The sequence below is a fragment of the Magallana gigas genome, chromosome 7 (assembly GCF_963853765.1).
Source record: "Magallana gigas chromosome 7, xbMagGiga1.1, whole genome shotgun sequence".
Lineage (NCBI taxonomy): Eukaryota > Metazoa > Mollusca > Bivalvia > Ostreida > Ostreidae > Magallana > Magallana gigas.
This window is the reverse complement of record NC_088859.1, coordinates 37,674,713-37,700,092: the sequence shown is the minus strand read 5'-3', so window position 1 is coordinate 37,700,092 and position 25,380 is coordinate 37,674,713. Positions and strand designations below refer to the sequence as shown.

The window sequence follows — 25,380 nt, the reverse complement described above, 5'->3', positions numbered from 1 at the left end:
TTTTGTTTCCACCAATGAAAAGTAGTGTTGCGTATATTCTAATTAATTTTCTCGTTGTGTTAAGGGTGCCTGTTTATATTATAGAAATGGCAGAAAACAAAAATGAAATACTTTCTCCAGATAATTCTGACGACCAGTTAAAGTTTAGAGATCCACTGATAAGCGGATTAGATGCTAGTGATGGCGAAGTTTGTATTTTAAAGATTATAGTAATAGATATGTTATTTAGTTTGTAGAAACAGTAATGTTTGTATAGGGGGTGTGTGATCCAGACACAAATACATTGATGATTGAAAATTACGCCATGCAATGGACAAGTTCACACTGTTTTAGAATATTGATTTAAGGCTATCGAATCTATGCAAATTCTAACATTTACTTGCTTCTAGTTTAAAATGGATACACTTGGCACTTTATCCACTATTGCAATCACTGATTGATGAGCTTTTAACAGTGTAGACCGAATACTGGCAAATAGTTTCTTCTTCCCTCTAAAATTGCCCAGTTCAGTAATTTTTGTTATGAATTTATCTCATAGCTGTTTTGATTTGATAACCGACTGCTTATTGTGGTCAATAGGTGTGTTCCCCAATGCCCATAATCACAATTCTGATTGCAGTTTTTCTTTGAGCTTTTCCCACTTTCCATTGTGGTAAACTTCAATGCTTGTGTTCACCCAGTTTGCAATGCATTGTTAAGTTCTTACATGCAAGGTTTAGAGCAGATATGCAGAAATAGTAAATTAACACTCTGTATGGCAAGATAAATATTACAGCACAATCTGATTATGATATGGAAGGTCTTACATATACATGTATAACTGAATTTTTTTTTTTATTGTAGATGGAAAGCTTGAGTCTTGATGCATCTGTAAGATCAGAACCTAGTGTGTCCAGAAGTTCAAGTTTGATGGGAAATCTTAGTCGATATGAAGATTGTATGGACGAGGAGACAAAAGATTTATTTGTGGTTGTAGATGACCCAGAAAAGCACACTAGTACTCTTGAGGCATATGTCACCTTCAGAATCACTACAAAAGTATGTAATACAAAAATTAAACTGCTCTCTGTTTAAATTTTATAAAATGTTCCAATTTAAAGCTCACAAGTGTCTTCCAATAAGAAACAGAGGATTAGAGAGATTTTTACTTTATTATTATTGAAAGAACACTTGCTCCACAAACATTTGCTTCTTTTTTATGTTTATTCAATTCATTTTTAGGAATTTTTTTTTTACATTATTTCAAAAGAGTTTGACATAGTTTATATGTGTTATGTTTTTCCTACTCAGACAACAAGAAGTGAATTTGATGACAGCCAGTTTCAAGTTCGCCGAAGATACAATGACTTTCTCTGGCTCAGACAAAAACTTGAGGAATCATACCCAACACATCTAGTACCTGTGAGTAAATGAATGATGTTTACAGACATGTATGGGTTACATTGTTGATATTGGACAAAGTGTGGGTAATTGATACATTACAATAAACCTTTAATTTTCAGCCTCTTCCAGAAAAACACAGTCTTCGTAGACTTGACAGGTTTAGCCCTGAATTCCTTAAAGTCAGACAACAGGCACTTCAAAAGTTTCTCACTCGACTTGCAAACCACCCGGTTCTTTCCTTTGATAAAAATTTTCAAGTGTTTCTTACTGCAAAAGCCTGGGTAAGTAACAGTATTAAGTCAATTTCGTTGATAACAGAAACAGTTGTATATCTTCATGGTCTGAAAATGATGATTTTTATCAGTACACCGTACTTATGATACAGTGTAAGTAGTTTACTCATGAAAGATTATACCCCCAAAATTTTGTTCAGATTGATATATTTATGGCTTCACTCCTTTTATTGAAGATAATAAGAAGTTATTGACTGATTTTAACATTATTCTCTGTTAAAGGAGTTCCAAGCTCATAAGAAACACGGAACTGGAATCCTGTCTCGAATGTCAGACTCTATTCACAATATTAGTGCTTCTTACATGATGAAAAACCGAAGTCCAGAGTTCTCCATGATATACGATTATATACAGAATTTTGCTGAGAAGCTTGGTGTCATAGATCGAATTTCACAGAGGATTGTAAAAGAACAAACAGGTATATAGACAGGTCTATGAACAGGTCAATAGAATTTATATTTACCCGGTACTCATTGTAGTCACTTCTCTAATGGTACAAGTTGCAAAACTTTAACTCTAAAAATCCTGCACTTGTTTTGAACTAATAAATCTTATTTCTTAACAAATTTTATGCTAACATTTGATACCAAAATACTAAATTAAGTAAACATATTTAAGTATTATTCAAAATTAAGAAATGCATAGTTTTTAAAAACTGCAAGACTCCATACCTGTTAGGTACACACACAAAAAATTCTTGCAGTCTTGAAGACTGCAAGAATTTTTTGTGTGTACCTAACCAAATTCAACAAGTTACAGTAATAGAGAGAAATCAGAAGATGTCTCAATAAGTTGTACATGTATGTGGTGTACCTTTAGATTATGTGCTGGAACTGTGTGAATGGGGCCCTATCTACACCCTCTGGTCAAACTCTGAGGACGAGCTGACCTTCCCTCTGCTTGCCATGTCCAGGGCTGTGGACATCTGTGCCCAGGCCCTGAAGGAGACAGTATGTAGAAGTTTTGCTCTGTGATTGTGAACAATTTATACATGTAATATGATTCATTATCACAAGTATGTACAAGGATTTTTCATCTGCAACTGAAATTAATATGTAAATGAATTACATCTAGCTGAAATTAATATGTAAATAAATTACATCTAGCTGAAATTAATATGTAAATAAATTACATCTAGGGTCCTAATAAATGTACCTATACATGTATGTATGATTAGCATAATTAATTTTTAATACATAATGAATGTAAAATTAGCAACAATGTTAAATACATGTGAATAATGCATATATGGTGATTAAAGTCTGGATTGTTTTTCTTTAGATTGAAACAACAGAAGACAACTTTTCTCAACCGCTGAAGGAATATATTCTTTACACAGATGCTATCAAAGTAAGGATTAAGTAACTTTCTTTCTATGCTTCTGTTTGTGGCTATCTGACACAACTGTTAATGTTAACATCCACCCTCTCTTTTTCATCAAGTGCAAGTACCTCTTTACTTAATTGTACAGATGATACAACATGTAAATCTGGACTGAGAGCATTTCAAATGTGTATTTGATATTGTTTTCTTTGAGAACTTGTCTCTTTCTAAAATACAACAATTGATTACATGTGGCTTTTTATTTAGGCTGTTTTAAGAAGGAGAGATGCAATACAAATGGAGTATGAGGCAACAATAGATGAACTCAATAGGAAAAAGGATGAACGGGAACATGTAAGACTGATTGATTTTATTTTCAAAACCATAATAATGCATGCCTGTGCATAACTGCTGCATGTAAAAAAAATCACTTATTTGATTGATCCATCTTTTCACTAAAGTCAGAGATGCATGCACATATGTACACACACATACGCAAGATTTCTGTGTTTTAATTGCATGACACTCTTTTAGGTGAAGATTTCTGACCAGACTTACTCCATTGGGGCCTTCCTTGGCAAAGATCCTGAAGATGTCAAGCAGCAAAAACAAGACAAACTGGAACAGCAGATAGATGAGGTACATGTACATGTATTTGTCTATCCAGTCAACAAAACTCTTGTATGAATTTTGATATATATATATACATTTACATGTAAACATGGTTTCACAGAATGTAGTATGCTTTTCAGGATCACCTCACAAATGCACTTTTGGTAATCCAAGTCTGGAATGTCTGAATTTTAGAGTATGATAAAACAAAAGTTCTTTGTCTACATGTTCTAAGTTCTATGATTTATGTATTCATACTACATGTATATTGTACATGTACCGGTACTTGAAAAAGGAAAATTATAGTAAAATGAAATCTTCCTTTTTTGGCTCTCAGGTATCATAATGCATAAGATGTTATTGTAAATGTATATTTATTGTGATTTTATAAAATTGGAACATTTACCGGTAATAAATGCAGCGCATTGATAACAAAATGGATTATCTCTCGTTGACAAGCAAAAATTAGTAAAAGAGACTTACATTATATCATGGAGACCAGTTTTCTTGAATTGTTCATAGATTCATGGGGACATTATTTCAATAATTTCTTTTCATAATTGATTGAGGATGTAAATTTGTGCATGAAGAAGCTAGACCAACAAAAAATAAAGCCACCACAGATTTTGAAGATTCCACGATTCATTAGAGAATCCAAAATATATTAGAGAAGATTAACAGCAAAGGAAACCTTTAATTTGTTTTTTTAGCTCACAAAGAAAATGGAGGAACTGAATGATAGGACGGTGTGTGCCGACACAGATCTCAGGGTGGACATGGAGCGCTGGCACAAAAACAAACAGAAGGACATTAAAGATCTCTTCATAGAGGCTGCTGACAGGCAGATTCTGTACTATGAAAAGGTACCAACTATTGTGTAACCAACATTCTATATTATATAAGGCAGATTGGGTACCATACTCATATTTGTAGATTTTATTTTTATCGTTGTTTCTCATACTTTAACAGTAAAAATGTTAACAATAGGTGATATATATTCCCTTGTTATTATGTACAATACCTTAACCATTTGATATAACCAATGGAAGATGTATACTGGTACATGTATTTCATTGTACAAATGTACTACCACAAAATTTACACTAAAATGCTATATTGTTATAAAGGATAGCTGTGCATTTGCTTTTTGGTTCCAGTGTTTGAAGACCTGGGAAGATGCAATAAGAGGCATTCAAGCCAAGGATATTTCACAAGATGCTCTAGAATCACAAGGCATAGAAAACTCACCAAACAATTTGTCATCAGAGGAGCGCGGGGACACAATGGAGGGATCAAGCACGACAAGTGAGCCACAGGAGGGCACCACCAGTAGTGACCCCTCAGGATAAAGGTGGATGGCATAAAGACTTCAACAAATTATCAATTGTCATAACTAGTCAATTCTTTTCAATTCTGATGCATCCTATTCATGTATCTTGTCACTTTTAGGTCTATTAATCTAACTGTGTTTGTTTGTAACAAAATATCCTGTGATTTAGGATTGGAATTTGATAAATGAGGTCAGAAAAGATGTGTTTTGTCTCAAGTTGGGGAGTACAGTAGTGCCGGTATTTATAATAGATTTTAATAAATGTAGCTCACATGTAAATGTGAATAGACAATGAATTATGCATTTAGCAATGATACATGCTTAATAAACAATCCATATAGGAATTTGTGACACATTTTTGTGTACCCAATACTTGTAGCAGTAAACATGCTTTTGTAAAAAATCAAACTGTGATTTTATAAACTTTTGTAGTTTTGTTATAAATCATAATCATTCATTATATGTACATGTAAATGAGGGACCTGTTTTTCCATTATAACCTAGTTAGCTCCCTTTGTCAGTATTACTCACTGGTGTGTCAATCTGTATCATCTTTTGTAACATTTCAAGAAGCTTGTTTTGTTATAGAACATCCCATTTTGTTCAGATGTACGTCTTGAACCTTATGCTAAACATTCCATTTGTATTGTACCGTTTGTATTGTGTTACAAGAGATCAAAGCATCAGCAATGACCAGTTTTATGGCATTTATTATGTTGATATCTAGTGAATTACTGTCAATTTATCCAGAGCTTAAATAATCCAACCAGACTAGCATTTGATGGTATTGAACAATGAACACAGGTTTATGGGAATCTACTACATATGTACATGTATGTTAGGAAGCTAGATTGTCAGAACGAGATAGTTTTGACTTGGTTTTAAAGTGTGAAGATTTTTAGTGGATTTATCATTTTTAGTTCTTATATTTCACTTTATTTCTGAAATGAGTTTGCATATGCTTTATTTCTGAAATGAATTTGCCTGTTTTGTTTTTATCATATTCTTTATTGGTGATTATTTTTAACTTCAAATTACCGGTATATTAATTTTTGTAGTTTCAGTAAAATGAAAGATTTTTATCTTTAGTTTAAATCATATTTATCATTAATTTTAAAAAAACAATGTACAATTATACAATCAAATGATGTAGTGATATTATGTTACAAGCTAAAATTGATCAAGCTGTGTCTTTTTATACACAGTGTTAAAAGTTCTGTCCTAGTCTGAAAACAACCAGTCACATATCTCAGAGTTTAATCTATAGTGTTTAAATTGAAATTAGTTTCTGTTTCCACATAAGGATGGTGTTCAGAGCCTACTGTGATAGAGACTTTGTTGCCTATGAACACTCAGTAACTACAAGGCTATACTCTCTTTCCTCTTGTGGAACAGTGATATGATAACTTTTTTCCAAAATATTTTGTGTTCATTTTTTGTTTGTTCATTTACATGTGTTAATTTTGGTTTACAATATACACTCCCCTAGTTAGTTTGTGTTTCAATTAATTGTACCCAAAATATAAGGTTGTTTGTTACATGTACTTTGAAATATTTTGTTAATATGCCATAGTAATTGTCTATTTCCTAAAAAAACATTGTGATAGATTACATGTGTTATTTCTAACAACCAAATATTTATCAGGTCTCTTGCTTCCAGTCTTTCCTGCAGAATAAGATGTCATTTCCAAGTCCTTATGAATGCATGTTTTCTGATAGAAAAAATCATTTGTTTCTAAGTTCATAGAAATTCAAGCTACATATATATTTGCTGATTTGGCCATTCTAGTTTAAAACTCTATTGCCATTATGTAAATTATTATATCTGGTGTAGAATAAATGAGATCTGATATCACAAAATCTTGATGGGGAGACACATGTTGTGAGTTGGATGCATTTTATATCATTTATTTACTAGATTTTTAAGAATTCACTGTGATGTACCCTTGTTTTATCAGATCCAAGGCCAGAGACAATTTTGTTGAAAATCCTGATATGTTTGAAATGAATGGACTTGTGCAAATCTATGAAATCCAACTTCGATGTTTCAAAGAATTGTGGTATTGAAAGAGAACGGACTGCTTAGGTTGTTCCAAGAGAAATAAAGAACTAAAGAGAGATAAAGAACTAAAGAGAAATAAAGAACTAAAGAGAAATAAAGAACTAAAGAGAAATAAAGAACTGGAGACAGTACCAAGGAGGGTAATACAGTGGAACTTGTTGCCAAACTCTGATATTATTTTTAGATTTAGTGTAATCCACATGGTGTTTTAGAATAACTTTGGTCTTCTTTTTGTGCAATGTCAGTTAGTATGAATGGACTTTTGAGTTGTAAGCATGCCTGTTCCAGCCATAGTTCACTGTATTGTCCTAATACTGTAAATGTATTATATTTTGCGTGTATGATATTTGGCGGAAAACAGTTTTTTAACAAGTTGGCATGGATTTGAATTAGCTTATTCCTGAATGTGACTATTTTAACACATGTATGCATGGCATTTAGCGATGTACCTTGATTTAGCGGAAGTCACATTTCGCCAGAAACGCTAAATAGAATACACAGCCAAATGTAATTCATTTACAGTATTTTACACTCTGAATTACAAAACTGAACACCTGTCTTTGTCTCTTGTTCTGACTATTAGAATGTGCATGTAACATTGTCTAATGTTATTTGTGCTGTATTTGTGCAATATTGTAGTTGTTTAATCAAAGATGTTGTTTTGATTAAAAAAGTGTTTAACACTGTTGACTTTTGTATAGTCATTGTATAGAATTACCATATACATGGATTAGGTATGGGATTAAAATCTTTGTAATTCGGAATGTAAAATGATTGGAAATTAAACCTTGACACAAAATTTGCCTGAAAATACTGACCCAAGGTCAATTTGGCAAGTTCAAGGTTAGGGTATATTGTTAATATATATGGGCTTTCACACATTACCTCTAGTTTAAACAAGCATTCTGAGAGTATTGCATAAGCAATACACGTCCCCTACCGGTTTGTGGAAATTGTGAAAACAATGCACAGCTGATATGCAGAATATTGAACCCGAACATTAAAAAATTGGAATATAAAAAATTAATTTTCTCGAAAATATGTCACCCAGACGCTACAAAAGTGTAAACTTCATCTGTAGTTTGACATTTTGAAGCTGTTCGACAAATTTCATATTATTCCTCAAACGCATAAAGAAAAAAAGTGTGGAAAACTGAAGTGGGACAGACAGATGGACAGACGCAGAGGAAAGCTATAGTCCCCTCCGGTGAAAACCAGTAGGGGACTAACAAAGCAGCCCTGTTGTTTACTCACTCAGAAATAGTCCAAACTGCATCCATAGCATAACTGATGCATCCCTAAATGCACCATCCTTGAGAATTTACTTCAAATTTAACATATTGCTGCTTGGAAGTTAAACCTACTTTAAAACTTGCTTCAAAAAGTTTAATGATGTTATTCATCTAAAAATTCACCATCTGAAACCTGATTGGTACAATAAAACATTAGATAAGTGTATCTTATATGTCTACTTGAAAATAGGACATAGTATTATTTGAAATTAAACTTTAACCTAATATATTTGAAATTAAACTTTAACCTAATATGCCAACAAAGCACAAATGTCATGGGAATTACACTTTGAAGAGCTCCCATTAATTCTTCAAGGTGGGCTAAAATATTTTGAGCCATTTGATGTACATGATTATTTCCTGTCTCTCATTGCAATCCAGCTAGGTTTTACAAAGCCTGAAGACCTGATTTTTAATTAATAAAAACCACTTATTGTAAATTTCAAACCAAGTTTATTTCTCATTTGTAGAGAAGAAAGAGTGTGCTTTCAATGATTATATAAAATGACAGATATATTAAATATGCATATACAAATAATCTTAAGATAATTCTGATTATGAACACAAAAGAGCACTTGCACGCTGTAAAGTGACATATATTAAGCCCTACAACAATCACTTCAACAGTTTATCTATACATACATACCTCAATCACATCAGATTTCAATGAATTTAATTAACATAATAATATTTGTTTAAAATAAAAAATATACGTGTATATCACAAATCCTTGAATACTTGGTATTTATACAGAACACTGAGACAGGTGTATTGCTAGGTAGAGCATGTATAAAATATAAATATAAATGCATAGAAAAAATATATATAGCAGAAAGAAAGAAAATATGTATACTATATGTATGATAAATAGATGGAAATGATTTATTCTGGTTTTCATTATAAATTATAAATATCACAAATTATATCACTTTTTATAGCACATGAAAAAAAAAGAAATTTATGTCTTAATTAAAGCATTAAAGAAATAAAAAAGTCAAAAATACAACGACACAAAATACTTAAAACTTTTTGTGATAGCATACACAAAGCATCAACTATTAGCAGTAATTAATTCTGTGTTATCAGGTTCAAATTGACCGATTTTGGCAAGTGAGTTAAGTAGCAGGACAACAGATAACCTGTGTTTAAATAATACTGAGGCCCGAAAAATGACAAATGTAGTACCAATTCACAGAGCTTTGGCAGCAGGACCACATCCTTAACAGAATATTCTCTAAATGAATGAAAAAGTTGAGAAACTTTGACCAAGTAGTCGGTTCTAAAACATACTGGCAATGATCAAGGATTCCGAAAAGGTTTTCATTGGTGAAAAAACAAACCCTTCTGAACAACATTTTGTACTTTCTCAAACAAGATCTAATCAATAATTTGTACTATTATAAATATTTTTCAAGTCTAAAGAATAAATAAACAGAACAAATGCCATCTGCATTGATTGCATAATGATACATGTAGAACCAATATAAATATATACTTAAACTTCATTGAAATGCCTAAAAGTTTGTACAAATCTCTTTGTATATATACATGTAATTAATATCCATAATAAATACAAATTATACATGCAAATACATACTGGTAATTTAAAAATCCTTCTGACAAAGAATATTACAATTTGTAATACTATATACCGTAATAAATTGTGGTTGTGAAAATAGGGAAAAAGTATGGGAGTTAATTTAAATATTTGGACTTAAATTAAACTTCACAATTATAAACTTAATTACATTAAGAAACTAGTTGACAATTTACCTTGTTATATGTACAGTACAAGTATTTTTCTTCTGTATATATATTGTTACATTGATTGACCAACCACTGACTTCTGGTCATATATTATATATATACAGCATGAAAGAAGAATCTGGATTCTGTTGCAAACTGTTTAAGCTGACTTGGAGGTGCTTGCAATGATTTTAAAGATTTCAAGAAATCATAGATCCAGTAAAATTCACCTCAATGTATTTTCTACTCATAGTAGATTCCAAAAACAGTTCCTATAGCAAACAATGTCTTGTTGCGGTATTCAAATGTGGAATAAGTGTCACATGATGCATCCCATAAGCACCTGCTCCCTACCCATAAACCCGAGTTTTTTGATTCTCCTATATGAACTGTGCAAATTATCTTAAATCTGGGGATCATCATTTCCTTGACTCTTGCTTTTATAATCTGAAATATATAATAAAAAGCCCATGTCAGATATACATATTGAAGGATGCATGGAATCAGAAAAGCATAATGATATTACAATGTACATTGTATTAAAATGCTTTGACAAATCTTTTGCATACCTCTGATAGTGTTTTGGTCATCTGTCTACACAATTCCGGCTCGTATTTCTCCTCTGCAAGGTACCCTTCAATGACATCTCGTATAACATTCTTGACTTTGGCTGATGGGAATTTCTTGTTTGGTCCCATTTGATATGTATTTTCAAATCGTACAGGGGGCTTAAAATCATGGTGCCCTGTGTCCTCAGTTACTGAGACAGTGCTCATAGACCTAAAACAATACAGGTATCACATAAATAATATTTATATATTCTCTTTGAAAAGGTGAAACTTTCAAATTGAAAAAATGAAATTACTTATATGGGTACTCTAAAAAAACTTTTATAATTACTTTTAACTTTTCAAAGCTAAAGTGATACCACTTTTAGTGGTTTAAATGGTTTTGGTTCACCATATTGACACATATTTTTTAGTAAAACTGGGAGCTATCATAAATCTTTTAAACACATGTATTTCTAAATATCATGGTGTAATTAGAGTATCTTTTTCTTCATTTATTTTTTTGAAATATGTACATTTGTCAGCAGTATGCTCTTCTTTAATATGTAAATTATTTAACTTTATACTAATAGTTAATCATGTGCTTATAAATGAAAACTCGAAAACCACTATTACATTCTGACAAGCATAAATCTGAAAATTGTGTATAGATGTCTTACCCAACTTTGTGGAACTTGATGACTTCACTACTGGCCAGCGATGACACGGAGCCCTGCTTCTTTAACAGCTTGGCTGCCTTCTCCCGCGCTAGATCCCGATCTGTCATTTTGTTGGCTTGACTCTCCACCGATTAGATCAATTCTTGTCTATAAATGATAAAAGTAAAACCTCAAGTACTGCAATGAGATTGCATTTGATGTGAAAGTGCTTTCACTCTTGACATATAGTCTAGAATTTTTTTTTAAAAAACATTTTGTCCCAGTTCTAATCCACTGCACAATTCTACATTGTAGTTTTTAAGTCTTCTCAAATATTTGTGTGCGTCTACCAACAGAAACCAATTTGTTCACATATCTGACAGGCTTAGCTTTTAAAATCCACTTGCAGCAATTAGCAGGAACATTTTGTCATAGGGAGAACACTCAATAAACATGAAAGAGAGGCCCGTGCATTTAAAGCCTCCGTAAAATAGAAATTGTAAACAGATAATACTTGAGTAACCTCTAATAACACAACAAGCCTGCAACCTCCTGCTGATCGCTCAGTGAACAAGTCCTAACAAAGGGCAACACAAAAACTCTATCAGGATATATGAACCTTTTTTACTGAGTCAATATTGAATCTATACTTATTGATCTATTGGATTTCTTATCTAATGTCGGGCCTGAAAGTAATTGTGAAGTGTTCTGAACAATTAATTCCTCTGGTTTTTATCATACATATCAGGCATGCCTATTCGAAGTTTATTGTGAGCCAAGTACAGTAAAACGGAAAAAAAAAAAAATGGATTTTAAATTTTGAAATAGAAAGCCTTGTGGCAATCTGATAATGTAATTACAGTTTAAATGGAAAAAGGGTAGCTAAAATTTACATAACTGTACAAAAAGGTGTTTGTTTACCAGCATTATCCCTATCAATAAATGGTCTTGGTGATAAAACATACCCCATGCATTGGGGCAAATTTAAAACAAACAATAAAGCACTTTCTGTTCAAGTTTTAAATCATTTAAGTTCAGACTAGAAAGACCATTATTTTCTTGACAAACATCCTAAATCAACATATTATTATTAACCTATGAAACAGAAAATTTGGGAGAGGCATGTCCATAATTAGAAGAGTTCTGTGTGCTTCTGTATAATTTAACTTAATTCACTGACTCAGAGTACCATATGTAACTCTTAAAATTCATTTCAGTCATGCCACGCTTAAAACAATTGATGGTCCGGGAGTAGACTTTAAGAATTTAGCTAGTCCTTTGTGAAAAGCACTTGTCTTATCATATGAGACAGTTATATTGTAAATTGTTTGTCAGAATATTGGCCCAGTGGGCCAGCTAGTGCACATGAATAACTGACATGGAAAAGTTCTAGTTGAAAACCCAATATTAAGTACCAGGTATACTATAGTCAGTGGAAAGAATTCTACCCTGTCAGCTTAATTATGTTAACATGTACCTGAATGAAAGCTGCTGTAATGTCAATGATCGAATGCATTGCCTTAACACTATTCTAGCTAGATTAAGACTTTATAGCCTTTATAGTCAGAACTATCTGACATTTGTTTTCCTGGCTTAATTAACTATTTAGATATATTATTTGCCAGCTGAAATATCTGATGTAGTGGTTTTCCTGGGTTTTTAAAAGGTTGTCTGTCAAGTAATATATCAAAATTGTTAAAAAGCTAGAAAAACATCAAATATTTTGGACAGTAAATATAAGGCTTTAGCTAATACTATATACAGGGTTATTTTCACCCTATTTAATTTTCATTTAATTTTCACCCATATACACTGGCAAAAAGTTTCACCCCATCTTGAATTTGCCTGTGAAGAAACAGTTTTGTTTTAATTAAGAGAGATGATTGGCCAGAAGACATTGAAATTTGCCCACTGATGACAACGAAAACATCAGAACAAATAATATACATGGACACATACAAATTGTATAATACAGGCCTATCTGACAGCTGTACAATAAAATATATGTATCTATCACAGAATTATTTAACGTTATAATTATAATTTTTAAAATCATTATATTATAATATAAAGTTTGGATATCTGCGTTTTAAATATATCAGTAATATATTTCAATCATAATTTTGGGTAACAATATTTACAAATTTAGCTTGCATTACACGGTGACATAGACCACGTGAACATTTAAACCGGTACAACACATAATTTTTTGTCGTTTTAACAATGTTTCAGAATTTAAGTGAAATATTTTTTAAAAAATGTTATATTTCATAACCAATAACCTGATTTTAAAACAATCAACAATCACAAAAAGATGTAAACAAACCTGTAAACAACAAGACGAGTTCCCACACTACAAATTACAATCTTTCCACAACAGTTGCCAAGTGAACAAGATGCTAAATTTACGGGACCGAAAGGGAGATCTCAAATACCAGCAGGTGCTCGCAATCATAAAATAAAGATCAAAGTTCTACCTCATTAATTTACCTGGAAAAAAATATTTAAATGATGTTTCTATGTAAAATTCAAGATAATTAAAAATGATATTTTGAATATTTGAGATGAAATATAAAAGAAAAGAATGTAAGATAGCTAAAAAATTGAACACCTTCGGTTCTCGATTTTGAGGGAACCCCCTTTTCATGCAAACGTACTCGCTATAAAAAGACTCCGTTGATTGGACAGGGGATTCCCTTTTTATCCAATAGAATTTATTTTTACAGTAGGCATGAATAAAATGAAAATATGGCTACCGAAACTTGACGTTGTGGCAGAAGAAGTTATTATTTATAATTTCCACAATGTATTTCCCTCTAGGATGGCCAAAATTTTTGAAAAATCTACAGAAGGGTTCAAAGCCATTACAGTATGTTATAAGTAGTTGTGACCGAATGCTGTTTGCCATCATTACAGAGGATACCCTTAGTATTTGGTACAGCAAGGTAAGCAAAATCAGCTGATTTTCAAAAGACAAATTAGATATAGAGTTGCCAATACATTAATCCTTAGAACTTGTGCCTTTAGAACTCATGGTAAATAGATATTCAACAAATGTGATGGTTCAGATGCGGTTAAATTGGTAGTTCAGCCTTGGTTTTAACCCCTTGTCTGAAAGTACCAAATGTGTTGCCAGAATCATTATAAAATATATCATAAATATTCCAAACAGTCAAGTACTGAGAGAAATTTTAGTTTCAAAATTTATATCGCCATAGAAAATGAAACAGAACATTAAAGACACATAGATTAAGTTTATGCAGAATTTTACTTTATGACAGAGAAATCATTGGATGCTCTGAGTTCATTGTGTACTACAACTGTGCTACCTATATAAATATTTGATAAAAAGAACCCAGAAATAAATGGACATGTAGCTACAGAAGATGTTTAAGTATAACCTAAGTTGAGACAACATTATAAGAAGTGTATGGTACTATAGTATGTTGATATGGTGACAGAACCTATGCAGAGATCCAAGAGAAAAATGTCAATATGAAACAATTATAATTGCATCTTCTTCATTTTTTAAATTAACCTTTTAGTATTAACTAATCTTGTTGAAAATAACATCAACATGCAATTACTTGATTGCTAGGCTTAGATTAGATTATCATAAGAATTCCTCTGTGGTGCGATTTTTCAAAATACATCATATATTTAGTTATGACTCTCTCTCTCTCTCTCTCTCTCTCTCTCTCTCTCTCTCTCTCTCTCTCTCTCTCTCTCTCTCTCTCTCTCTCTCTCTCTCTCTCTCTCTCTCTCTCTCTCTTGTATGTGGGATGTAGTATTAAAACTGTATACACCATATGATACACGTATAATGAAACAGAATGACCTTCTTTAGGTATTAGACATGTACCAGTAATCTCTGAGACATTTGTTTGAATCTAGGAAATTAAGTAAATGTGTTACAGTAGTAGATGGATACTGTTTCCTGCACTATTTTAATCATACGCAGAATTGATACTGGTAGTAACATTGTTATAATTGGAAACTCAAAATGCATGACAAGGAAGGTTTTGGAAGTTTTCATAGAACTGTTTAAAAATGAAGGGTCATTATGTTAAAGTCTGGTGGTTGTGGAACTTAAGTGTCGCTGCGTGGTTTTTGTTCATAACCTCATGAAGTGAAAAAAGGCAAAAGAAATCTACTATATGGTCATTGAATTGCTTTTCATTTCTTTATAATACATGTTCCTCCAGATAGCATGCTGCTGTGTAAATTATCGTGCCTAACTCCATTTGCTTCTATGCTGATATACTATAATTCATGAATAGCTACTGCAGTTTTTGACAATCTATAAATGATAATTTGTACCAAATGGTTGTAAAGTGCATGGACAACGGTTGTTGTTTAACTGGTGATTACGATGTTAGGATAACATAATGTCCCCAAGTATCTGTAACAACTCAAGAATTGATCATTTATTTACTTATAGCATAAGATGCTTTCCATGTTTTTATATGTAAATATGACAGAAGCCTTAAATACACATCAACATTGAGAGGACATTAATGGTTTTGCCTGCTCTCCAACTCTATTTGTGTCTCATAGTCTGAAACAATTAAGATTATTAAACTTTCATGTTAAATACTGAAATCTGATTAGTTAAGATGCTGTTTATAATCCGTTCTATTACCCTTAGCTTTAGCAACACACTTGGCAATGGGTAACACAACGAATTGTTACATGAGCTTAAATTGTGGGCGTACTGCTCGCTGTAGAATCATACCTCTTGATCTTTCAAAGCTGCTATGTGGGAGAATCTACCCTTTACCAACTTGGCTAAGGGGTGGGTGGGGGTATTTGGCATAAATGAAGTTTTCTCACTTGAAATGCAAATATCAAATAAAAAATTTGTTAGATAACTTATTTTACAATTGAAATTATGCATTTGGAATCAATTTTAATTTTATTATTTCTATGACACCAGTTTGCAATTAAAACTTGTGTTGCTGTGTTTAGAAATTAAACCAATTATTTTGTTTGCATGGTACAATACAAAAAGCAAATGGTGTCACTTTTTATATTAAGTCTTTTAATTGTTCAATAATGAACCATCACTGCATGCTGACATCTAGGGTAAACACAGAAAAATTATTTTGCTCGATTTTTATTGCAGCAGCGAAACCCAGTTAATAAAAATTTCAGTTTAATAATATTTACCAGTATTAAAATTATTTTTTGCCTCTAAGAGATTCTAAAAATTTACTAAAGAAGTCAATTGTATGCTTCGCGTCAGTTGACAATTGTTTTCTCTGGGGGTGTCAATTTCAACTGTTATAGTATAACTTACACTCCCAAACAGGCACTATCTATATACTGTAGATTAAATTATTTCATTAAGACTTAAAAAAAATTGTGAATTGATTACCTAAGATTAATGGAATATTTGTATTACAAAGTTCCTAGTAACTCATGCTTAATTCCAGATGATGGATTAAGGTACACAATCTCGGAAAAGTCACAAGTTTATTGTAATCAGTCACAATTGTTTAAATTAGCAGAAAAAAGTGAAAGGTAGTCTGTTTTCTGTGAAACCAGATCAACTCTTTGCCTCGGGCATTGTGTATAAAACATTACAATTATGTCAAAAACATTGAGGATATAGGTATTTTATGAGATGTCCCCTCAAACTCACAGGTTTATGCTTTCTGTAGGGTTTAAGGTAATGCATCACAAATAGAATAAGAGGTACATACAATATGGGGAGATCTGGGAGAAGGCCAAAGGCCCACTTGTTGCTACACATGGCTTAGGATGTATCTATGTAATGAAACCAAGTGAATTTTTGATGCAATTTGATGAAATTTGTCTGGAAAAGAATTTTGATGCAATATTAAGTTCTTTAAAAAAAACTTGCATGTGTTTTTTGTCACTTTTTTTTTTACATTTGTGTAGTATTTTTTTTAGAAATGTCAATGTATAAAGTACAAATATATAGTATTGCAAATCAAAAAGATGACTTTTTTAAATAGATGTTTCTTATGAAGGAGGAAACACTTGTGTTCAAGATACCGCACTTGCAGTAATGAGATTTATTGTATGTACATGTTGAAAGGATGTTCATAATTAGTGCAATATCAAAATAGAACTTAACAGTTTGTAATCATAAGAAGCAATTTCTTTTAATTAATTTGATATAAGCGTTGTACAGTGTGTATAAACTAAAATTTTTTTTAAATGTAATTCAATCTAGATTAAGATTGGGGAATTCTTATTATCTTAATGGTGCACAGTACAGTTCAGGGGCTGTAAAGCACTGTCATTTGATACAAATACTTTTGAACATGAAAGATTTTCTTCACAGACACACAACATACTTTTAGATGGATTGAAGAACACAGGATAATTTTATTGATTAGCCGAGGAGAAGCTCTCATGAGTTGTAGTATTTTTGTAGTTCTGCAAGAAAATATGCTGTAACCAAATGGCTTAAACTTTGCCTGCTATAGCATTTGAAAATAACAAAAATCATCAATTAAAACATGGCATTGATTAGCTTAAATCTTTGTATCAGATAATTGTGAATAGTACACTGCAGTAATTAAAAAAACAAGATCTGGGGGGTGGAGATGGTTAGTAATTTTTAAGATACCATTTTTCTAGGAACAAAACACTGGCATGTATTTGATCATCGTCGGTGACCCACGTTTGATTCACATCGATTCTCTCCATCAAGTTTGAGGAAACTTGTGGACTCAAAACCATGGTTTGCGACTATGGTATTATGTCTCCCCTTTCAAAGGGGAGACATATTGTTTTTGTCGACTTTCTTATTCTTATTCTTCTTATTCTTCTTCTTCTTCATCCAAATTTGTCCAGGCCGTAACTTAAATACCCTTTGACATTAAGACTTCAAACTTGGAACATAGGTAGATGGTATTGAGAAAGAGTGCACGCCACCAAAAGTTTTGACCTTGACCTATTTTGTTCTTCAAGGTCAAGCTTTTCATAAAAAATATTGTTTGGACCATAACACAAGACTCCTTTAACATACAGACTTTTAACTTGTATCATAGATAGATGGTATATAACCTAGTTGAACCTTACCAAAATTTTTGACCTTGACCTAGAATTTTTATTTCAAGGTCATATTAGAAAAAACTTCATTGTTCAACTTCTGAATATACTTTGACAGAAGGACTTCAAACTTTAAACAAAGAACACTAATAATACACTTAGGTGTACTATTGAATAATTTTTGACCTTGACCTTGTTTTACTCAAGGTCAAATTAAGCAAAAAATAATAAAATTTTGTCTGGTTCATAACTTTAATACCCTTTGACATTAAGACTTCAAACTTGGAACATAGGTAGATGGTATTGGGAAGGAGTGCACACCACCAAAATTTTTGACCTTGACTTATTTTGCTCTTCAAAGTCAAGCTTTTGATTAAAAATATTGTCCGGACCATAACACAAGACTCCTTTAACATACAGACTTTTAACTTGTATCATAGATAGATGGTATATAACCTAGTTGAACCTTACCAACATTTTTGACCTTGACCTAGAATTTTTATTTTAAGGTCATATTAGAAAAAAACTTCATTGTTCAACTCCTGAATATACTTTGACAGAAGGACTTCAAACTTTAAACAAAGAACAATAATAATACACTTAGGTGTACTATTGATTTATGTATGACCTTGACCATGTTTTACTCAAGGTCAAATTAAGAAAAAGAAAATAAAATTTTGTCTTGGTCTGGGTAACATATAGTTGACATCATTCTTTTTCAATTGTTAAATTTGCCCCATATAACAATCCCTGGGGAGAAGGGGAGACATGTGTTTTTTTTTGTAAAAAAACAATACCCACTAGTTTGATTTAAGTTCATGATTTGTCCATCAAAGTACCCAGTATGCCTTATTTAATGGACCAACTGAAAATATGGTTTTGCTGGCATTGCAAGTCTATACATGGCCACTGAAGTATACTTGCTTGGTATTTGTATATTGAAATGTACATATAAAACATCATATGGTCTTGGTTCTATAAGTGACTCTTTTTCTGTTTATTAAGCCCTCAGTACAGATTGTCAGCTACATACATCCTTACAAAGAAACTGTCTCAGAGGGGACCTTCAAATTGGTGGAATGGAAGCCAGATTCCTCTATGATAGCTGTTCTGGTAAGTAAATGAACAAGCTAGTTTTTGGTTGGTTATTAGAGTTTTCCGTAAGCTTTTGCACATTTTTTGAAGTCTCTAGTGGGCAAAAATTTTGGTAAGCTTCGAATTACATGTATTCAATTGCTTTATCTCTATGAGATTGATGATATAGATAAAGATCATTTCATATTTTGAATTTGGAACCAAGAATAAAACATTTTTGTCTGGTGTCTTACCTTTTAATCAGAGATAAAGACATAATTATGCTTTTTTATCAACTCCATACTCAAATGCTTTGCAAATACATTTGAAATGTTAGTTTTTGTAAATGTTCAATAAAATGTTAATAATGTTATTTGCTTATCTCCATACTCAAATGCTTTGCAAATACATTTGAAATGTTAGTTTTTGTAAATGTTCAATAAAATGTTAATTATTTGCTTATTTCCAAGACATATGTCATTATAATTACTCACTAACCAATTTCGGCTTGTTATTTTAGACCTCAAAGTTAACACTCCTGTTCTTCAAAGTGGAGCTGGATGTATCTGTGCCAAACCACCATTGTCTGTATGTTCAACATGAGGGCAAGTAAGTCGCAAGTCTAATTACTCAGATATTGATAATAATTGTAATACTTCACTGAAGTGAATAGATTTAGTTTATAAACCGTAGACCAGATTACTAAGACTGTTTGGTTTTGATAGAAATCAGACCCCCAAGCGGGACATCAATGGGATCCCAGACAGTGACAGCATCCCAGCCATCAGGGTCACACTGGTGGCCAAAATGCAGCTCCCTGCCAACATCACTTGGTATGACTTGCTTATTCTCTCAATTATCACCATGCATATTCTTGAAATTTGAATGAACAAACTCATTGGTAGAGCATAATTATTAATAAATGTGTATTGATATCTCTTGTAAAGTATGTATGATGGATAGCTTTACATGTGATCATCATAATGACCAATGTCAATATGTCTTCTTAATTAGCTGTTTGTGTGTTCGAGAGGAAATTATGGTGGCTACAGAAGAAGGCTCTTTACATCGCATCAAATGGAATGCCTCTGTAAATCAAAAGGCTTCATTTCATATACGTGGGTTTCCTGCTTCGTTGGACTTCCATCAAACTAAAGGTACTGAAACAGTCAAAAGATGGACTGTTCCCCTGCAAGTCAACAAGTAGCGTATTATCCAGTTTTTAAAGTTATAAAGTTATATGCCTGGGAAAACTCCAAAGAAGGATTTCACCAGTCAATCATTTCCTAGCATATTAACTGTCCTCGAACTAATTGGGAAATCCTACAAATATGAACTCCCATTGTTCATCAATTAGTAGCATACTATGGAATCATTTTTATTCATGGGGGTCAATGTTCGTTGGTAGCCAAATTTTTCCTGGTTCATTTGGATGTAATTTTTTTGTTGGTAGAAAGTTAGAGATAATTTTGATAAATATCAAACGAATGCTTGTATATACATTCGTGGGGATGTAAATTCATAGGCAAAGGTTACCCACGAAAGCCATGGACATCGGTCCCTCATGAACCATAATGATTTCACAGTATTATTTTGAATTAATGAGAAAAAAATCACAAAAATACAAATGAAATTTGTTTTAGCTTGTAAGTTGACAGAAGAGGATGGTTATGTCCAGCAGATGGAATACAGTCCAATCATTGGCGGTTACACCTTGGTGCTCTCTAGTGGAAAAGCTTTGTTTGTTATTCCACCTTCCATAAAGGTGGAAAACAGTGTAAGTGATGCCACTGGTGTCCTTAAAGGTCAAATGCCACCTATCTTCTACTATTTTCTATTTGATCTTATCTCCCCAATGTGAAGATTTTCAACTTTGTAATTCCATAATTAAATTTACATGTTATATGATATTTCACTGTTTGGAAAATTGTTTCAATTAAAAATATATGCTATAATGACTTTAATTGTAAGCATTCTATAGCATTTTGCATGCTATTATAAGAAAAATTCAAAATGTTTTTACTCCAAAAATAGTCTAGTACCGGTAATGTATCCTAAATTTTTGGGCATTGACAAGTTTAAATGCAAATAGATAAGGAATAATCTATCAAGGAAAATTATCTACAACTTAGGAACATCTCGTGTGTCCTGAAGACTATCCACACTCCACAGAGAACAAAATGAGTGAAGCCATGCCCATCAATCATTATCCTTCTTTAGTAGTTGTTATCAGTTTTTAATGGAAGAGAATTTTCTAAGGAGTATTTCTTAGTAGACTTGATCCTCTGATTTTTTTTTTTTGAGAAAAAGAACGATTTTCAGTTAGAACAAATCCCCTGACTATGTCACCATTTCAATTAACATTCATAAAAAAGTGCAACTTTGTGTGAATCAATTTATAGAGCTGCAGCATTTTACATTGAATCACAGCAGTAGCCTATAACAAAAAAATGTCTTTTTGTTGATTGAGTTGGAACCCCTGTGGGATGGCACCAACCTTTCAGGAAGTGACAGGCTATTCTTGGTAACATTACTTTAAGCTGATGCATTCTACGCATTGATTTGTAGGTTCCCCAGGGAGTCTGGGTGACAGGGCTGACGGATGCCACCTGTGTAGCTGTCAATCACAGGTACCGCTTGATGGCCTTTGGATGCAAGAGGTAATGTCCCTGTACTTATGTAATCAAAAACAAAAAAATTATAGATAAGCAAAATAATTATGCAAAAAAAAAGATGTAGCTTTGAGATAAGTATGGTATCTAAAAATTTGATTTTTTGTTGCTTTTATGAGGATGCATTGGGAAGTTTTTATTACCTTATCTAGTGTAACACCTAATTTGAATTTTTTTACCATGAAGATAACAGATAAATGACTATTGACATTTTATGCTTGACAACAAGTGTCATTAAGATCCGGATTGTGTGAACACAGTAACATTTTGTAGCAGATTTGAAATAATTATCCTGTTCCTGCATCAATTATTTTGTAGATAATGTAACAATATGTTAACTGGTAGTAAAAAATGTGATAAAGTATGAAACCCAGCAAATCTTTTGATGCCTTACCATGAAACAGATAAAGCCTGTAGTGCTTACATTGTTATTCCTAAAACTTTTCTCTAAAAATTTTGCTTATACACCTTTTATGCTGGTATTTTACTTAGAAAAAGAGTAATCCTTAAGCTGTAGAATTTTGATTTTAGACTTTATTGTAGACAATGAGTTGCTTCTAAATGTTTGGCTAGATATTGTTGACTTACAAATCACTTATGAGTTATTGACTTATGGTAGAACATTATTGTAGATTTATTTAGAATATTTTAGACAACATTTTCACTGTTTTTACTGGTACCTTTATTGAATTCTGGTGTTTAGTTGGTTTTTATGACTTTCTCTTTGATTTGGACTGTTTATTCCTCAACTAATTAAAATTAATACACCTCTCTGTGCTCATGTTTTGCTAATATTGAAAAATAGTGATTGGAACTTTCTTAAAAACTTTCTCAAAAACATACTGAGCAGAAAAACAACTGGGTTAAAAATTAAAAAAATAGTACTTTTATGTAAAGACTAAAGAGTTGTTTGACCTTGACCTTTGACCTCAAAATTATAGTGATTCTCTATCTCTATCTTTTGTTATCCAGAGTAGTTTGACCTTGACCTTTGACCTCAAAATCATGACAGTCCTCTATCTTTTGATGTTCAGAGTAGTTTGAATTTGACCTTTGATCTCAAAATCATGGTGGACCTGTATCTTTTTTTGTCCAGAGTAGTTTGACCTTGATCTTTAACCTCAAAATCATGGTAGTCCTCTACTCCTTAAGGTAATTTATCCTATCTTGTCTGTATTTCAGTGGGATTGGTGCTGTGTATGTGATCAATGAAGTGGAGGGTACAATAGAACTGTCTTACAAGTTACATGTCTCCAGTAAAGATTACCCAGGTAGGGCAACTTACAAATCTTATTTACCAGAATTGGCTGGTATGCAGTTAATTAAATGACCTTAGAACTCTCCAATCCCACCCCAACCATATAACTTTTCGAATAACTAAAATTTATAACTTAACCACATAAACATGAGAATCCAAACTACATATGGGTAAATAAATGTATTTGTATCACAATAAATATCATTACTTAGCAAGTATGAGACGGGGATTTGGGGAGAAATCTGAATTGTTGACATTAAGAACATTTGTATGGAACAATTCACAGATGCCTGTCAGAAAGCAGGTCCTGTAAAATGTATGAAGTGGACACCAGATGGCACTGCTGTAGCCGTCTGCTGGAAGAATGGTGGCTTCTCCTTGTGGAGTGTGTTTGGTGCACTGCTGCTTTGTTCACTTGGTGGAGATCTGTAAGTTACTCAAACAAAAATAGGGAAGCTGTATTCCATAAGAGTAGATTTTCTCATGAATCATTATACATGTATAGGGTGGTATATGTTGTATTACACATTTAAAGCCTTATTTTTGGAATTTTTGCAGGTATCCAAGTGACAGTCCAAAGTTGTTTCCTCCACCTGTCTTATCTATGGTAATATTTGGACTATTAGATTTTCCTTTCTGGTACATACTCAAAATGTAAATTGTCTGATGTTTTTATACTCAATGTGATTTCCATTGACAGGAATGGGGTCTGGAGGGCTACCAGTTGTGGGTTGTTTGTCAGGAGGAACAGAGTGTCAATGGATTTGCGGAGACAGAAGAGGATAATCACAGCATTACCAATGTGATGCAACTGCAGTTTGTCAAAAGTGCCCTCACTGTTAATCCATGTGTAGTATGTATCAGTTTGTAGTTCTTACAATCTCATCTTCTTTGATAAAGTTAACTTGCAATGCCAAATACAAATCTTTGTAATAGTCAAGTATTTGTTGTGGAGATTCAGGGAAAAAAAATAAATAGAAATAATAGATCTAACAAAAGAGGGTAAGTATTGAATTTTTACCTTGTAATACACATGTACCGGTACTTACAATATGTCACTATAAATACCATTCTATGTAACAGATTTAATTACTCTCTATTTTTTTTTCAGACAAATCACGAACATGTTTTCCTGCAAGGAGAGGACAGACTATACATGAGCATAAGTGATGGTTGTGCCTCCCAGGATGGTGGTTGTCAAGACAGCAGCCAATCACTGATGTCAATAGGAAACAAAATCTGGCAAATCATCCCCATTTCTCACACTTACCTGGGTGCTAATTGGCCAATCAGGGTAGGTTTAACAGAATAAAATAAGATTAAAATTAAGTTTTACATACATTGTTGATAAAATGAAGTGAATTAATTTACATTAAGTCATGCATGCACTAGAACATGTACAGTACATGATCTGTACTTATTAGACACTTGTATTTTTATCCCTGTTGGACACGAGGCTTTGATAAAAAATGTACACACATTTGTTACAGTATGCAGCAGTGGACAAGACGGGTCAGTGTGTGGCCGTGGCTGGTAAGACAGGGCTGGCTCATTACACATTCTCCACCCGAAAGTGGAAACTGTTTGGCAACGAAACACAGGTACATGTAACTGTATTAAGTCTTTGACAAAATACACCACTTTTAATGAGTACAGACAAATATAACCTTTTAATTGTTGATTGTTCATTAGGAAAAGGATTTGGTTGTGTCTGGAGGGATGACATGGTGGAAGGATTTTATCTGTGTGGCTTGTTACAACATTATTGGGCAAAGGGACGAGGTAATGGACATTTTGGAATGCTAAAAAAGGTCTTGTTAATCAATTGAGAATATTATATCTGCATTGAAGACCAATTCCAATGAGTTTTACATATGTCATATCTGTAGAATCTAAAAATTACTTATGGTCCATGATTGATATTTGTACATTTGCTGATTTTCGGGAGTTGATTTTAATCAACTCTCCTATGCAGTTACTCTGGCAAACCGAAAGTGAAACAGTGTTTAGACCTAAGCACAAATCTTCACCGCTGACAAGATTTAGTTCTTGAAAATAATCGATAAATTCGATGTAATGTATCTTGAAGCATTGGTTTTTAA

At 32.5% G+C, this 25,380-nt stretch overlaps 3 protein-coding genes across 4 annotated transcripts in view; 2 read left to right on the top strand and 1 right to left on the bottom strand.

Annotated features, from left to right (window-relative positions):
* The first annotated feature begins 33 nt into the window (after positions 1–33).
* LOC105331543 (sorting nexin-30) lies at positions 34–7,691 on the top strand. The gene is made up of 11 exons (XM_011433783.4): positions 34–188; positions 844–1,038; positions 1,291–1,401; positions 1,503–1,664; positions 1,899–2,094; positions 2,496–2,626; positions 2,958–3,026; positions 3,267–3,353; positions 3,534–3,638; positions 4,322–4,474; positions 4,769–7,691. The coding sequence occupies exons 1-11, from the start codon at positions 87–89 to the stop codon at positions 4,958–4,960; spliced, it is 1,503 nt and encodes a 500-aa protein (XP_011432085.2). The 5' UTR covers positions 34–86; the 3' UTR covers positions 4,961–7,691.
* Positions 7,692–9,338: 1,647 nt separating this feature from the next.
* On the bottom strand, positions 9,339–13,732 carry LOC105331545 (dynein light chain Tctex-type 5-B). 2 transcript variants are annotated; one of them, XM_011433784.4, is made up of 4 exons: positions 13,575–13,732; positions 11,270–11,416; positions 10,611–10,821; positions 9,339–10,488 (listed from the first exon to the last, which is right to left on the bottom strand). In XM_011433784.4, the coding sequence occupies exons 2-4, from the start codon at positions 11,374–11,376 to the stop codon at positions 10,285–10,287; spliced, it is 522 nt and encodes a 173-aa protein (XP_011432086.2). In that variant the 5' UTR covers positions 11,377–11,416; positions 13,575–13,732; the 3' UTR covers positions 9,339–10,284. The 2 variants fall into 2 exon arrangements, with proteins under 2 accessions (XP_011432086.2, XP_065923887.1); XM_066067815.1 differs by lacking the exon at positions 13,575–13,732 and adding an exon at positions 11,772–11,881.
* A 243-nt stretch (positions 13,733–13,975) lies between these two features.
* The window catches only part of LOC105331546 (guanine nucleotide exchange factor subunit RIC1), a 28,696-nt gene continuing 17,291 nt past the window's right edge, over positions 13,976–25,380 (top strand). Inside the window, exons 1-14 of the mRNA XM_011433788.4 lie at positions 13,976–14,193; positions 19,280–19,387; positions 19,869–19,957; positions 20,074–20,181; positions 20,363–20,505; positions 20,992–21,125; positions 21,917–22,008; positions 23,203–23,291; positions 23,565–23,706; positions 23,837–23,885; positions 23,979–24,131; positions 24,390–24,572; positions 24,769–24,879; positions 24,971–25,060. Of these exons, the coding sequence (XP_011432090.3) occupies positions 14,053–14,193; positions 19,280–19,387; positions 19,869–19,957; positions 20,074–20,181; positions 20,363–20,505; positions 20,992–21,125; positions 21,917–22,008; positions 23,203–23,291; positions 23,565–23,706; positions 23,837–23,885; positions 23,979–24,131; positions 24,390–24,572; positions 24,769–24,879; positions 24,971–25,060 (1,632 nt within the window). The 5' untranslated portion in view covers positions 13,976–14,052. The remainder of the gene's footprint in view (positions 14,194–19,279; positions 19,388–19,868; positions 19,958–20,073; positions 20,182–20,362; positions 20,506–20,991; positions 21,126–21,916; positions 22,009–23,202; positions 23,292–23,564; positions 23,707–23,836; positions 23,886–23,978; positions 24,132–24,389; positions 24,573–24,768; positions 24,880–24,970; positions 25,061–25,380) is intronic.